This window comes from Nipponia nippon, unplaced genomic scaffold, assembly GCF_047370975.1.
Source record: "Nipponia nippon isolate SJK-2023a ecotype South Korea unplaced genomic scaffold, ASM4737097v1 scaffold_2, whole genome shotgun sequence".
Lineage (NCBI taxonomy): Eukaryota > Metazoa > Chordata > Aves > Pelecaniformes > Threskiornithidae > Nipponia > Nipponia nippon.
This window is the reverse complement of record NW_028262336.1, coordinates 109939948-109956826: the sequence shown is the minus strand read 5'-3', so window position 1 is coordinate 109956826 and position 16879 is coordinate 109939948. Positions and strand designations below refer to the sequence as shown.

The following is a 16879-nucleotide window of genomic DNA, read 5'->3' as shown; positions in this document are numbered from 1 at the left end:
CGGTGAGAGCTGTAGATAACCAACAGCATTTAAGACGACTAAACTAGTGCAGGGAGCAGCAGGACATCATCTGTAGGACCACCACTATAAATCCATAGCCATTAAGCACACCAGGCATTGTCGCATGCAAAGGACACGGGTGTTTTGCCATTAAATCCTCACATACTGAGATGATAATTGTTCACGCTTCCCATTCAGGCATGTCCCATCCAGCAAGAAACAGGGAACATTATATACAAGACAAGTCCAATTACAAACAATTGGCAAATTCTAGGAAAATGAGAGAACAGAGAAACCTTATTCATTTTTCTTATTAAAAAATAAAAACAAACATTCACTGAGGAACTACAGGAGATCATATGCACAAATTATACAAGGCAATGAGAATTTGTACACAATTCTCGTAAGTATGAATTATACATTTCAGTGAAGTGTTTAATTTGAAACTTTGAAGTTCTCTCTCCCTTAGACTTCTCTCTTGCAACTGTCCACACAGACTTGTCCTTACACAAGCAAGGAGGCAGCAGCACTTGTTATAAGCAGCGAAGGTGTTCAGAAAACACCCCACCAGCATTTCATTATTGGGACCTCTCCTGGGCAAGCGTGTCAAAGAGGAACCAAGGCTTTTGCAAGTGGTCAGAAGGCTGCAAGACCACCACACATTTCCATTGGTGAAAAAGTAAGGATTAAGATCAGACATTAAAATGTGTAATGCCTTGGAAACAGAGAACACTCCAAAGGAAGTGAGGGCAGAGACTGGGAAGATTTAGCCGTAAATCATTATTTCAGTTTTTTTTCATTTCTAAATCCCCTTTCTCTCACTATTTGAGGACGGGCTCCTGGGAAACAGCACTGCAGTCTCAGCCTGCATCCCTGTGCATGTTTCTGCCTAAACCCTCCTGCTACAGAAACAGGCTTATATGCCATGTAAACCCAAACCAGGGCTTTCACGTTGTCCAGGGCTCACCTACACAGCAGTGAGGATGCAGGCCCGGTTCCCCAAAAGCCGAGAGCCCCCTTGCCCTTCCCACAAACATGCAGGGAGTCCCAGGACGTGGCAGCAGGGGAAAGGTTGGGGGATGCCCCTACGTTCACACAGGTGGCTGCAGGACGAGGAAAGGCAGAACAACGCACAGATGGCTTTACTGAGGGAGCCAGTAAAGGCAGGCACCAACCCAAGACACATCTCAGACACAGGCTTCGTGCCACCCCTGTACGTCACAGCAGAAGAGCCTGGAGCTCGTTTAGCCCCTGGGGGACCAATAGTTTCACACTTATCCTACAGGAGGGAAGAAGAGTTATTTCAGACATGATTCATCCTTCATAGCCAGTCAAGAGAAATCTGAAGTGAGGCAGAGGTCTAAAATAGGTTATGTGGATGGCTACCTAGAAACATCTCTTTCTCTCCATTGTCTACAAGGGAATCCAGAGGACTTCCAATGCTGTCGCCTAACATCTGGACATGAGCACTTAAATATATACTCCACACCCTTGTCCCAGCTCCCCTGTGCCACAGGAGAGATATCGCTAAAGCCGTGCTACAGATGGGCTAGGCAAGCTGGGGGAAGGCGCTGTGGCAGGAGGCCAGGCTTGGGGATGTTCAACGTTACAGCCCGTCAGGAGGAGCTGGCAGGTCCCATTAGCAGGATGATCACAACTCAGAGCTTTGGTACCTGCTTCACCAAAGGCAGAAAAATCAGGCTCCTTGATGTTATTTATCTGATTTTGAACAGCTTTGTGGAAAATTTATTATTTTCATCTAATTAACTACTGCTTAATTTTGTACTTTCCAGTTTCTCCAAGGTCTCTAGATATAACAGTTTTGATCCCTCTGTTTACAAAGGAAAGCTAATGTATTAAAACTAGGTATTGATCTTCCTTTCACTTCAGAATTTTATGTGAACTTCTCATTCTTCCTCAGTTTTGCCTCACAAGCTAATGGAAGAGAAAGATTTAATACCTTGATTTTCACTGATGCTTTAGCATTTTTTCTTACCTGATAGATCTGCAGAACTGGTAATAAGGGGGAATGCTACTGTCTAGCTTCTGCGGAACTTATTCTCCTTTACAAGCTTTTTAAGACACGATGTTAAGACATAACAAATACCAGCCATCCTAGAGTAAAAACAGGACTTTAACATAAGCTATTCAGACTGTGCCAACATCGGGAACCTTTATCTGCCAGCTGTATGCTGTTGTTCTAATCATCTAGATATAATATTGCCATTCTGCAATTTGATAGAAGTTTTAAGCAGTTTGGGAGGAATTGTTATTCATTGTGATTTCAGTACTTCTTCATGGATTAATTGTAGATATTTTCCAGATAATACTATTAGAAAATAGAATTATCTATAGATCAAGCTTCAGGGCCCTCACTGAAATTGGTCCATATAAATGCCATATAAAATAAGACTAAATCTTTGACCTGAATAGATTGCAATCAAAGCAAACCAAAGGGAGAACTGATGCAAAGAGGATATTATCTCAGTTTTCCACAGGCAAACAGGAGTAACACAGAGATTAAAAGACTTATCTGAGGTCAGCGAGAGCCTGCAGCAGACCCTGCCATCCAGCTCACATCTCCCAAAGTTCCAGATTTAACTATGAAGCCATCTTCCTACTCTCATACAATCATTAATTTTAAAAAGCTAGAGAATTGACCCTCAGTTTATTACAGTCTGGAAATTATTACTATATCTAAGAGAAACCAAATATCTTTCTCTGAATCACATATCTGTTAGTAATTTAACAGTTTTTGCAGAGAGCTGGGGTACAATAAAATTTTTTTGCTTGCTCTGCCTAAAGAATCCAGCATACAGGAATATTTACAAACTAACAAAGATGCTTTGGTGAAAGCAAGTTGCAGAATTAACATCATTTATTTTGTTAGATTGGGCACATCTTGTGCCACATAAGAAGGAAATATTGCTTTCTGTACCAATCGCTACATTATTCCACACTTATCCTTCACAGATACCAAAATTAATAGGTAACTAAATAATATCTTCAGTCTATAGCACAACTGCTGGACATCACATGGATGGCAATTTATATCTGTGTGTTTCAAATTCTGCATTTTGAGAGAGAAGATGATTTCCTACATGCCCAAGGGAATAAAAGCCTTACCTGTACACAGCACGCGAGGCTTCGTCACCAGTGAGGAGCACCTCAATGTCGTCAGCGCTACAGACTCTGCTCTTCCACTTCCCAGTTCAGTGTATTCAACTACAGGCATCACTTCTTGCCCTCAGACCTTGGTATACCTATGGTATCATGACACATCTGGAACATGCCTTGGAAATAATGAGGATCCAACACCAGTATCACTGAGCCCTTTGGGAAACATAGGTGTATGGGGGAGCAATATGGCCTTGAGGACATCACAGGTTAAGCACACAAAGCGCATCTCCTTTCAGCATTGCAAAGCTCTGCAGAAACCTGCTCTTCAGTTCTAGTTTGGCTTTCCCAGCAACATACAGCACAGACCACATCAGAAACACTCCCCTTTTCAGAACCAACTCATGCATCCATTTAGATTAGTCTCCTTTGGCCCATTAGGCTCAAATCTCCCTACTTGGGGTAGGGACTGTGGTTCAAAGGCTTCCCCTTATCAAAGCTAGTCTCACTGCAGCCCCCGAGCTCCAGGCAGTAGTCAGAGCACTTGATCAGAAAATTGAAGACCAGGGGTTTATGGTCATCTTAGTTCAAGTAGCCCTCTTATGCCCTTTTCCTGCTCTTTACTTCATGTATCTGAAGGCCAGCTTTGCTTCCTTGAGTGGATGGAAAGTACCATGGTGCTCTGTGGCAAGCTTTAGTCATCACAGGAAGGCTCAAGGAGAGACTGAAGATGAGGGGGCTGCTTTCTCATGCTTGCTGCTCCGCTGCAACCCTGCTCAGCCCAGCACACAGCCCGAGTGCCAGGACAGCCCTGCCAGAGAGGTGCCTGCCCAAACCCACCCAGGTCTGAGGAAAAAGAAATGGGGACTCCCATTTCACATGCAACTCTTAACCAGTTCATTAAGAGCTAAAAGGTGGGAGAGAAGAGGTAAGATTTGGCACCTGACCTCCTTGCATCTTTCACCAAGCCCCAGCATGTCTTGCTGGCAGTCTCTAACCAGCTCCCTGCTCAGCACAGCAGTTTTTTGAACCGTGTTCCTCAGTTTCTCTTGCCAGCCAGGCAAACCCATCTCTGGGCTGCAACCCAAGCCCTGCTACCAGTCGACTGAGACTTCAGTCTCTGGTGTTGATATATCAATAGTGTCCTGTGAGTCCCCCAGCTCTCCATGAACAGCACAGCGCATCCAGCTGCCTTGCAAGGCTCCCCAGTCCTGCTCTGCAGGCCACTGCCATGAAGTGCTCCATCAAATAATCACTGCAATGTTGAACTTCTAGGCACCTTGCTCCTTCACCAGCCCTTACTTTCCCAGGCATGTTTTCGAGCTATTCCAAATTCTAGACTTCTAACCTGTAAAAGCAGCAGGGATGTGACTCACAGTGCCTGACTTCATGCATGACTGAGTGGGTCAACCGAGGCTCCCCGCACACTCAAATGACAGAAACTGGCATTTTCACCATGTGGTTCATACAACCTATTTCAGACGTGCACCTCAGCCTGAGGGCAGCTGTGCACCAGAAGCAGTGTTCATCTGTGCATGGAGCCAAGGGTGACCAGCTCAGAGGTGGGCACATAAAGCTGCAGATGAATCCCACCAGGTGCCACTGGGACCTGGGTACGTGCCAGCAGCTTGTGATTCCTCCTTCAGGTTTGTTGGAAAGAGTGCTTAAGGGTTTTAGTAATTTACATGGATACTGGCTGAAGTGGGCTGAGTAATTTCATCTCTGTTTCCATTGCTTTTCTATGATTTACAGCTTTGACATGTATTTCTTAATTGCCTCTGTTTTATTAAACTAATGCTAGGAGCTCTTGAGGCAACTTCAAAATACTTTGCACAACTAACCTAATATTACTTGCTTGCTCAAGTTCACATATGAAATTCACTTGTACTCCACACACCTCTTCTAGCCAGTGCAAATCTATTATTCTAGAAATGATGAGAATATCAGGACTGATGAACTGTTCAGTAACCTCATCCGTATTCTGCAGGTTTTCAGTCCTACTTGTAGGCTTACAGGACTTGATAAAAAAAAAAAAAAAAATCAGTGAGCATCTTCCCTAAGAGGTTATATAGATGGCTTTCCCTGCCATATTTGTGGCTTTCAGTTTTAAAGAAAATCTGTTTTTCAGAAATCAATTTATCCAACTAAAGCCTGATAAAACATAACCAACTGCATATTAAAATCTACAAAAATGGCAGAAAGAAGGTAAGAGGGCAGTTGCTATTATCTTTATACTACAGAAAGGAAAAAATAATTTGATTTATTTGCACTTTAAGCATTACAGTTGAAAATGATAATGCAACAGCAGCATAACTGCATTACGTAAGTAGCCTCAGGCTCTTTCCATAGCTTTATCTCAGTCTAGATGGCACATAAGAGCTCATCCGACAAGGACAACAGTGAGTGCGTGCCTCCAATTACGCTGTCGTTTGAACAGCAGTAAAAACAAGGAACTAAACAGTGTTGAGAGCTGCCTTTCAAATTCAGATTAACAGTAGCTAATGTTTCAATTTTCAAGTCACCTTAAAGACCAGTTCCAAGTATTTTATGTTCTAGTAACAAGGTTACTTAGCTTTCATAGAGTTTTTCTGTAGAAGCTGTCTTCTCCTCCACCCACCCCCATTCTGCTTAGCTTTATGTCCAGAGAGCCAGGGTCCCTAAAGAAGAGTAAGCAGTTGGATGAGTATGTCATTAATGCATTCCTGTGCTGAGCCCTTCACCCTCAATGAAGGCTTAAAAGTGAAACAAGGCTTCGTTCAGTTTGTTAATATGAACCAGAGTGTAAAGGCTTGACAGCTCCCTCTCCTAAACTTCAGTATATTTGAAGACTTACACAGAATCATCAATTAAAGCATTGTTACACTCCATAATGAGCAATTAAAGCATTGTGGAGTACATATCATTATCATAGATTACATTATTTGATGGATATTAATAAAAATATTTCTCAAAGTAAAAAATCATTGGAGAAAGCAGGAGATTGTGGATACATCACTTCCTTCACCCAAAACTAGTCACTGCCTCTGCGGACCATCCGGGTAAGAACATCTTCAAGACAATGGATTATTTTGAAACAATCCTTGAATGCAGGAAACCATCCTGTTCCTAACAAAGCGGCAAATTATTATTTTCAGAATTAAGCCAAAAGATGTCTTTATTGTTTTTTTTCCTTTCTTAGAACTCCATGGATTAAAAAAATGTTTTACACAAAGTGCTACCAGTTTTAAATTGCTACATTTAATTCAAAAACTATTCAGACACAAGAACATCTTGGATTTTTTTTTTTCCTCCTATAAAGCATACTGTAATTTGGAGCCAAATACAGAATATTTTGTATCCAAAGTGGAAAACTCAGTTTAGCCCAGCCTGTACCAGAGAGCTGGGAGGGGAGCTTGTCCTTAATTTGGAAACTGGAATTAACATGAAAGTTACAGAAAAGGTAAACATGGTTTAATAATGAGCCCAAAAGACTCGCTGGAGCTGGTAGATACTCACTCAGTGGTGTAGCTGCAGTTCTGTTTAATGGCCCAAACCCTGCTAGAAAACCAAGTTCCCTTGACATTGTAAGACCTGAGATGCCTTAGCTCTTTCTAGGCTGGGATCACCAGTTTCTAAAAACCTCCCCAGGGAAGGAGCATGTCCTCAATACATGTGCCACCCGTTTAACTAACACTAAAGGCACCCCATTACCTGTTACACTAATAAGACTACAAAGCAACAGACTGAGCATGAGCAGCACAATTTCAGAACGCCTTTTAATTGCAGGAAATCAGAGCAGCTCTCCCTGATCCTCACAATGACAGAGCACCACACTCTTCACATCCTCGAGTGCCGCTCAGAAGTGCTGCTCTTCCAGCACTCGCCTAATGGGCCTTTTCAGAATAGGGTCAGGTCGTTAGCTCTTCCACAGACCTGCCGTAATACCAGTTTCCAAATTACTGCACTGTTCTGCAGCTCAGACCAAGCACCGTGTACTGTTGCTAGAAATCCCAAATGGTGGTTTTCTACCTTGCTAACTTGGATAGCTGTTACCAAGACGGGCTCAGTAGTAAACCACCATCCCTTGGCAGACCTCTGCAGCTACGTACAAGCAGCTCTTCTCAGCCTCAGTTGCCTTGGAGTCTGATTGAATGTAGGCAGATAAGAGAAAAAGCAAGAAAATAGCAGAAGTGACCAGAAACTGAATAGCCACAAGAGCACTGACCACAACAGAGCATACAGGACTCAGTGCAAATCTGCAGATAAGAGAGCAGTCTTTGCCAAGTTGTGCTCTTTAAATAAACTTTTGGCAAGACTTTAGGATAGCAGAGCAGAATTTTACATATGGATTCTCATCTTGAAATAGAACAAGCCAAATTGAGACCCAGGAATTTGAATTTTTAGGGCTATATATAACTCAGTTATAGGGCTATATAAGTAGCTCAGTTCCTCCATACATTACAATACCTCAAACACCAATAAGTTAAAGTAGTTCTTACTGCTAACACTAATCCTTTCCCCCCTTCTGACCTCCAGCTGACCGGCCTTTCTCCTGCAACAGTCTAAGTAGAAATTCAGTCTCTTACAGCCTCGTGACCCGCTCTTGGTATGTGATCTCCTCCACATGATCTCTGCTTGGGAAGAAGCTCTCCTTTCCTTTTCTTGGTTCATATCAGCAAATACACAGATACCAGTTATCTCTCTTCTCCCAGGCTGTCCTTTGGCACTGTGGATGAACCTGTGTGCTACGGGATACAAGCAGCAGCAAAGGAATTAGAGCACAGTATCAGCCTCAATTTTTTTTTATTTTTTATTTTTTACAGCCACCAAAACCTCAGTGCTCTCCTCTGCACCACATTTCACAAAACTTGTAGCAATGGTTACGTCCAGTTGTGCTCTATGTTCCCCTTTATACATTTTCCTGCCCCAAAACACATTCACCAAAGCCAACCCATCATAAATTGTTAAAAAGAACTACTAGATTAATATGTACAAAGCTTCCTCTTGATACAGCACCACACCAGGCACTAACAGCGCTTAGGCTTCTCTTTTGAAAGACTACTAACCAGACATCTCTACCATTCTAGCTGCATTCACACTGGGATTTAAATCACTTGTGAAGTAGAGTTACAAAACAAAACCCTCCTTAAATGTAGCTTTAACGTATGCACAAACATTCATCCTTTTTCTTCCACTAATCATTCCCTTTCAGTATGCTTCATAACAGCTGTCAGTAGTCTCCTCTGACATTTCCTGCACCCACAATGAGCATTTAAAAGCCATTCAAATAATAGCAATTGGAACATTTTTCCTGCTCATGTCCTTATCACATTCAAGAGAAAAAAGTAATCAAAGTTATTATCCTATCATAGTAGTCACACTTTAACCTCTCAAATATATTGTTGACTAATAGGACACTTGCATATCACCAGATAACCTAAAACATTGGAAGGACAGTGCACATGTGAAGTCCAGCAAGCGAGCAGAAAAGCAAGCATTTTGTTTACTAAGAATAGTTTCTCTCACCAGCATGCTACTAAAAACAAGTTTACTAAAAGCTTAAAGTGGGATTAGAAAATAAAGGATCCAATCACTGAAGGTGTTCCCCCCACTAAAGCATTCTCACATGAATCTCAGAGCACTAAGCTGCAGCAGTCTTGTGCTTTTATAGAGAGCCTCAGCCCGAGCAGCTACTGTCACAGCTGAGGAACATTCCTGAACAACATCCACGCTCCTAAATATCCAGGGAACAGCTCTCTCCTCTGCCAAGCCATGTTCTTGCAATAACGCGGCCACCTTTAGTGTTTTACCCAAGGCAGCTTCAGGGGCTGGAAAATAAACACAAAGCAGACAGCAACATTTTTAGGATCACTCAATCCTGCATCAAATTCTGGAACCAGCTCAGCCAGCATCAAAGCCCTCAAGCCACTGCAATATCAGCCCTTCCTCCCCACGGCCCAGTATGGCCATCAAAGAGGTCAAGAATGACACATCCATCTCCATTTTTGCCTTTACATAGTTTTTATGTCCCACTTGCTTCTCTTCAACCATTCTGCACAATAGGCAGCTAATTTTCACACAAGCCGTCTATCCTCAGTTTAAACATGCACACTCCAAGTAATACCTAAACTTAGGTAGGTTGTAGTTATAGGCAAGTGAGGCAATGAATGCTCCCTGGACTAAGTCAGTGAAATAAGTTAACCAGCCTCTAGACTAGAGTAAGAGCTGAAGTTAAACTTTGCTTTTCCCTCCTCTTATGTATGCACATATGAAACTCTGCACTTTCACTACATCCAGCAGCATCCATGCACTAGAAGTGCATGTGGATGAACATGTTCCTGCACTTCATGTAGCAGCTACCGCCGCTGGATACAGAACCCAACTGACAGATGTTACACTTGTTGTGGCACATGGTTAAACCATACTGCTATGACTTAGCAGGAGTTTTGACATTTTCCCCTAATGATACTAAGCAGATTCTCCCGCGGTATGATTCCAGCGTGCAGCCTGCCTACCTGAACAGAAGCCCGAATTTAAAAAAAAAAAAAATCAAATAAAAACCTCCAATGGATTGGATTGAAGAGAGCCCTTTAAGCTGCATCCACCTACAGCAGAAGGGTCCCACTCTGTAATAAGGATCACAACACTGCATAGTCTAATGCTCCAGTACATTAGTTTCCATCTGTACTATGAACAAAACCCATATTCTCAGTGCAGATCAAGATGGAGCTGGATGTGGGTGAAATAAATATGAGCAAAATGCCGCTGGAAGAAGCTTGAGCATTGTGGAGCAAGTAGTAGTTAGGGAGAGCTTTATTACCATGACAAAAAACAATTGCTATCTTTACTAAATGAAGAATACAGCTGTATAGTCCTAAAAGCCTCAGAACTAAGAATTAAAGAAAACAGTTTTAATAGTTAATGGAAAAGTCACTGAGAAGAGAAGCTGGTGTTTTCCAAAAATTTGTTGGACCTGTTGAAAACACTAATCTGGATTACCAAGTATGGAGTAATGGTAACACTATGTAAACACACAGCTCTCTTCTCCTGACACTTAACTCCAAAATTAAGCAGACTAGTGTTCATCATTAAGAGACCAGCAGTCTACAGTCAGTAACACAAAGCTGAGCCAGTTTCCCATATGTAAGAGTTACAGGATCATTCAAGAAACTAATAAATAGGCTAAATCACTTCTGTACTCTGTAGTCTGTATCAGATATGATTCATCCATAAAATGAAAATTTTATTCAATGTTTAATGTTCATACACTGCTATTATAAATGGACTATTTAATGCCCAGTTAGATTGGCAATATTAACAATTTTATTTTAAGCTTTATGGATTTTCAAAACACATACAAATAAAATACTTATTACAAAATTCCAATTGCTGAAGTTTTTTCAGGAATATACATCAAGCGTGATCCCCACACACAGATAAATGACTTTTACAGAGAGCGTTACAGAGCAATAAATGCTAGCGAAACAGCCAGTCTTTCCAGATACATTACAAAGAAAACAGTTTTCTTTCCCTTTACCACATTCAATATTTGAATAATTTTTTTTTTTTTTTAAATAGCCAGGTCTGAAGTTAAAATGTGTAAGTAAACTGACTGTGGAAGTCAACAGGCACTCAGAAGCCCTGAAAGGGAGAATAAGCGATATTTTTCAAGTTCACTAGTTCAGGGGTAAAAATCCCTGAGAGACAGAAGAACAACAAACCCGTTTTCTGTGATGGAAAGATGTTTGTCCAGGGACATTGCCAACAGACAGCCATAAAGATAAGTTGTAAGATTGAAGAGCAACAGTAAGACAGAGCAAGGAAACCAATCTGTAATGCTAGGTAACAAGGAATGCCTTTGCGGGGCAGCATGGGACTTCACCAAGACTACCTACTTGCAAGAAAAGCATTCAGCAGAAATATATACAGAGATACAGAGCACAAGATATATATGTGCTAACCTTGTCATTAAGATGGGAAAGACTTTATAGTTATGTGTCAAAAACTATAATCCCCTTAACTATAAACAGTATGCAACTGACCTCAAGAGTTAAACTATAAACAAGAACAAACAAAATATTGCACCCCAATTTCAAAGTCACCACCAGGACGTTTATTATTTGAGGCCAGTAGATTAAGAAACACAGGTCCATATATATATTTTCTGTTGCTTGATGCCAGTGGAGAATTGCTCAGCTACAAGCATTTAATAGGCCAGGCCACTGAATTCTCTGGGACCTGAAACTGATCTCAGAAGCAGCATCCCTCTGACCTTCCACCTCAAGTCCATGAGCTGCTGCTGGGCATCAAAACAGCTCTGCTACTTCTACTTTTTATGAGTCATACCCCGGCAGGGCCCTGTTCCTTGCTACATGCTGTGACAAGGGTCCTGACTACGTCCTCTTCCTTAAGCCTACTGTGCGTACAGAAGTCGCACCACTGAATTGCAATGCCATGCTGATTTTCAATGCTATTTAACATGTAGGCAGGTCAAGCTAGCTAGATCAAACATAAGCTCATCCATACTGATGAGCTAATCTGAGCCTTCAGAAATAGTGGAAGAAAATTGCAGTACTTCCAGGTTTTTGAAACATCCAAAGCATTAAGAAGCCCGTTACATCTGAAGGACAGATATCAAGCACCATGACAAGCAACACTTGGAGGAAAGTGTGGCATAAATGGTGAAAGCAAGTCAAAGCAGATTTCGGTCTAATCTAAAGATCTAATTCTAAAGGTTAATGTAAGTTTCACAACCAGTATACTTAAACCTGTAGTTGATCGTAGACTTAGAACTATTAGCAACTAAATGGGAGTTTTAAGATCAACCTTTAGGTTCTGACCTAAAGATCTGTAAGTTACCACTGTGGAGGGATGATCTCAGTTTAAATCAGATTATCTTTAAACTAACTAGAAAGCAATCATCATGCTTATGTGAGGCCCTCATGCTAGCCACTCTTGCTCAAAAGCAGGGCAGGACTCTAAAGAACAGATGTTGATAGCATGTGCCCTGTGCTATTTTAACATCGAATTTCTTTATATTATATTCTTTATGTCACTTCCTTAAGAGGATAGTAGTTAAGCCAAGCTACGCCAGCCCCACTTCAGCCTAACTGTGCATCCAGTTATGTGCTTAGTTTACTAGAACAGCAAGTTCTCAGAGATTTGCTGATGTATTACTTTATCAAACGGCCGTCGGAAAACAGCAGCTTCAGAGGAAGAACACATCACCTTTCCCAGCAAGGCATTCTCCAGTGTGCTTATCCTGAGGAAGAGACACAAACTGTCACAGCTTGATTTGTGATAGCTTTCCCTCTAAAAGAACAGTATATTAGGGCATTTGTTCTGCATACGGATGTGCAGTTTTATGGAAGGACTGCTGTTCCAATCCTCTAAACGGACTCTCCAGACTTCAGGCTTTTGCCCTAGATTTAGGTCACCAGTAATCGGCCATGTGTGGAAAATGCACAGGCTCAGTTCAGTGTTGCTTAATTAATTTCTTAGTCTGTTGACTTGGCAGTCATCCTACAAAACAGGACAGTTGGATATTTTTTTATTTAAACTTGTATTGAAGAATACATTATGACAATAGCAAGCCTCCCAAAAATAAGCCCAACTCTTTTGGTACTAGTGAAATAAATATTTTAAATTGCCTGGAGTGCAAGTTTAAACCAGTTTTAGTTGCTCAGGTGAGACTATCAGCTTGGTTAATTTAAAAGGAATTATTTGTCTTTTATAGCATTCAGACTGGAAAAAAGATCAAGCACAGCACAAAACATAGAAACCCAAAGACTTTACTGAGACCTTCTCAAGAGGAAGCACAGAATTGACAGGTGCCAAAGTCTTGCAACCAATGGAGCAGAATCAACTATAGCAACTTTCTATCCGGGACATTATATTCTCAAGCTACTGGTGAGCGCACCAACTACACATTAACGCCACAGCTTGAAAGAGAGACTTCCGCGCATTATTTTGAGCTGTACCAGGCACCTTTCAGTATTGTAACTGCTCTTGAAGCAACATGTTCATGATAAAAAGCTCATCCACTGAAATAAGAATTAAAACTCTTTCTGCTCCCAGATATGCCACAGTTTTTTTAGTCAACTTGCTTTATGATTTTTAAACCTTTCTTGAAGGACACAGAAGAGTCCCACTGTGCTGAGTCCTGGCCATCCTGCCAAGCTTTCTGTTGGAGCTCACTTCGCTACCATCTATTTACTTCACCACAGGTCCCGTGTGCTTTAGGTAGTTTTGGCTGAAGCCTAAAAAGCAAATGAGAAGAGACAGCTGCCTCTCTGCAGGAACTTTTCTCACTAGTGACGCTGGGGGCTGAGTTGGCAGAGCTATCTGGACTTTATAAGAAGGCTGCTCTACAAAACAGCCTTATAAAACTCTATTCACATATTAACTGGAGTAAAATATTTACTTCAGATCACGAAGCATTGTATTTTGATGAAGAAACAGGTTCTGTGCTTGAGCAGATAGTTTTATGGCATTTTAAAGCTGACCTAACATGCCTACCTTGATTTAAAATAAAAAGGCATCCCAATTCCTTTCACTAAGAAGTGAGCTCTGCCAATAGAAAGGGCCTGGAGACCGAAATAAACTCACTTTAACAGTACTGAAAGGTAACAGATCTCTTTAAAAGCCTGATGTACAGGGGTACTCAGACTATTGTTAAAGTAAAAACAACATACAACAATATTTGCAAAAAAGCTTAATATAATCTTTTGAGTCTATAATCTCTAAACAATAAATATGACAGTGTACATGGCACACCAGAGCAGCTAAATATTAAAACAAACAAGTACAAATTGATAACACTTACTTATATTGTCAGTGATAAATTTGTTGCTACTGTGATACAACACAAGCTTAATATACAAGATGTTTTTCCAAAGAAAAACCACAGAACCAAGTTGGTACAGAAGGTGAGGGAGAAAGGGAGACAATAAATAACAAGGCACAAAAACCTCTCTTGCTGCAACCCTGTAAGGCACCACTGTGCAAACATGAAACTATCAAAGCCTGTAGAGGAGAAATTCTAAATGTGTTTAAATGACTGAATAATGTACTTTAAAGATGACACTATGCTCATATCTTTGGGAATAAAAATACTTATGAACCTTTATTTACACTTATAGGCTTTTAAAAAACAAATTAGTGAAATGGGTGAATTAATACTCAAATACAGGAGTCACAGTTAGTTTCTCCCAGACAGCTTCACAAGCGCAACTTGATCATGACCTATACTGGCCTTGTTAATAGAATCCTGGATCCAATATGGTGCAGAGGGAAACGCTGCCAATTATGTCAAATTGTATGTGGCACACCAGTGATTTGAACAAAACACACTTCAGGGATTACGATGAGAATAAGTTTTCACTTGTAACTAAAAATTATTTAAATCAAGAGATAAAAGGTCAGTAGCATTAATCTAACACCATACCTACAAATCCCAAAGTTATAATTTATACCTCTATTTAAGAACTGGGCACCAGCATTTTTTTCTTCCCTATTCTGTTATCTGCTCAGAAAAATCCATCATGAGACAAACTTCAGCAAAACCCTTCTCCCTTACTAGGTGATTACAGATACATAATTAAGCTTACAAACTGTAAGCTTCCCCCTTTTTTCTTCTGTCCCATGATCTCTACTGCATCCTGCTAGAAGAAGTTTTTGTCCTCTCTCCAATTACATAAAAGTCTCCAGACAGTACTGAAATTACTTAAAATATGCACAGGTTGGACAAGTTTTTACAAGATGAGAAGGGGGTTTCACTAAAAACTAAAGTTTTCTTCTAATGAAGAATTTAGGAGGCACTCAGTTTCTCATGAGCTTCAGACACATGAATGACTTATTTTGTACTTGGGAACAGTGTCAGTAGACTAACTTCCAAAATTTCTGCTTCCATGCTTGGAACTTGAACAACTGCACAGCACATAGTAAACAATCTGAATGAACTTGACAATTCAGTTATTGGCTAAGTTCTGTTTTCTTACATGACATGTTTTACTTTTTACTCTACACTTAAATACTTTGCCACAAATCAAAAACATTTAAGGTCAGACATAATCTGTAGCTTCAATGATGCTCAATCTACTGAGCTGCCAGGGAAGAAAAATCAGGCCAAACTATTACATTTTAAACAACAGAGGAACTGGAAGAAAGAACCGTCTTCAGTGATAAGTTAACATTCGTATAGCTATTTGCCAGAAGGCTGTGCCAGCTTAGGCATGCTTCATTCCTTATATTCAGTCCTGTTTTAAGGAAATAACAATTTGAGCAAATACAATGTTAACAGAGCCAGGTAGACTGCAATTAGTAAAGGACAACAATATCATTGATTTGACAGGTTTAAGGCCAACTATTTATGATGTGAAATATATCGTACTTTTCCATGGCACTTAATACACTGAAAGTTAGTACTGGGTGACATTAAACAAGGGTATACATATTCATATCATATGCAATATATACATGTAGCTTCAGTTCCTAAAATAGAAAGTTCAAGTTTCCTTGCACAAATAAAATCAATCTGTGAAAGACCACCTGTGTTTTCCTATACTGAATAAACTAATATTACTTTTTTAATCAATTTAGTGCAAACTGACTTCAGTCCAAAGACATACCATTCCTTGATTTTTAGTCACTACTTACCAAATGCCCCTATTTCTTTTAAAACACAACTACACTTTGTCTTAAAAGAACAGCAAACACTTGACGACTAGCATGCTGTTCTAGTCTACGTTAACAAAACTTGCCGATATACAAATCATGTTTTGGTCATGCAGCACAGACCCATCCTCAAAATAATCCGTCTCTTAATTCAATCAGTCTAGAAGAGGAGCACAGTGCCAGATTTTAATTAGCAGGTCATCCTGGCCACTCCGTACTCCAAGCTGACAACAGCAGGCTCAGCTTTTGAGAACTCTGCCACAAATTCACTGTAGCGATTGTCTGCTGTGTTGCTGCCCTCTATAGTTCTTACAGCATCATTCACAGGGATCAGTGGCTGCTCCTTCTTGAAGCATGGAGGGGTCTTCAGTGCCATGGGTGCAGGATGAGCAGACTGCTGATGTTCCTTCACAAGGACTGCATCTGACTGCCCGTTTCTCCGCTTTATTTTCTGAAATAGAGAATAGTTACAACACTGAGCATGACTGCTTTACTGATAATATTCTGCTTTGAAAGGAAGTGAATCCACTTCTTTTGCTGGCCAACTCAGCATCTGCAGAAGCCTGTATTACATACCCTAGGTTAGACATGTAACAGTATTATTAAGTGCTAGGCCATTGGGCAAGACGTTTTTCCCCAGTTTACAGTAGATGCTACAAGCACTGTATGCTTAAAATTTGCAGCTGAGCAGAAAGCAGAAAGGTTGCCTGTCAATGTCTGTAGAGAAGGAGAGGTTCTTCCAGGCTTGCCCCTTGTTTGGTTGCTATCAAGATGGGAATACTTTCTGGAGTACAGGCAGAGGAAGACAGGCCTTGGTACTATTACCCAGCAGAGAGCTTACAGTAGACCACAAGTCTCTTAAAGAGCAGTTTCACACCTAAGCCCCTTATGTCCTTCCTAAAAACCTTCTAAAAGACTTTTCCTTTAGATCTGAAAGATGCCAATACAGTTTGTTCAAATACAGGAATACACTAAGAGATATCAACTAGAAAGCAGGACTGGAGGAAAGGACCTATCCTGCAAGCACAGAGCAAGAGAAGAAGAAAGATTTGGATTAAGGTTTTTTTTTTTCTTTAAATTCAAACAATCTCACCCAGTAACTGGGAGC

At 40.7% G+C, this 16879-nt stretch overlaps 1 protein-coding gene across 3 annotated transcripts in view; it reads right to left on the bottom strand.

Annotated features, from left to right (window-relative positions):
* Positions 1–9891: 9891 nt before the first annotated feature.
* The window catches only part of MTMR6 (myotubularin related protein 6), a 29177-nt gene continuing 22189 nt past the window's right edge, over positions 9892–16879 (bottom strand). For all 3 annotated transcript variants that reach the window (XM_087759297.1, XM_087759298.1, XM_087759299.1), the window contains one exon: positions 9892–16222. In XM_087759297.1, the coding sequence (XP_087615423.1) occupies positions 15962–16222 (261 nt within the window). In that variant the 3' untranslated portion in view covers positions 9892–15961. The remainder of the gene's footprint in view (positions 16223–16879) is intronic.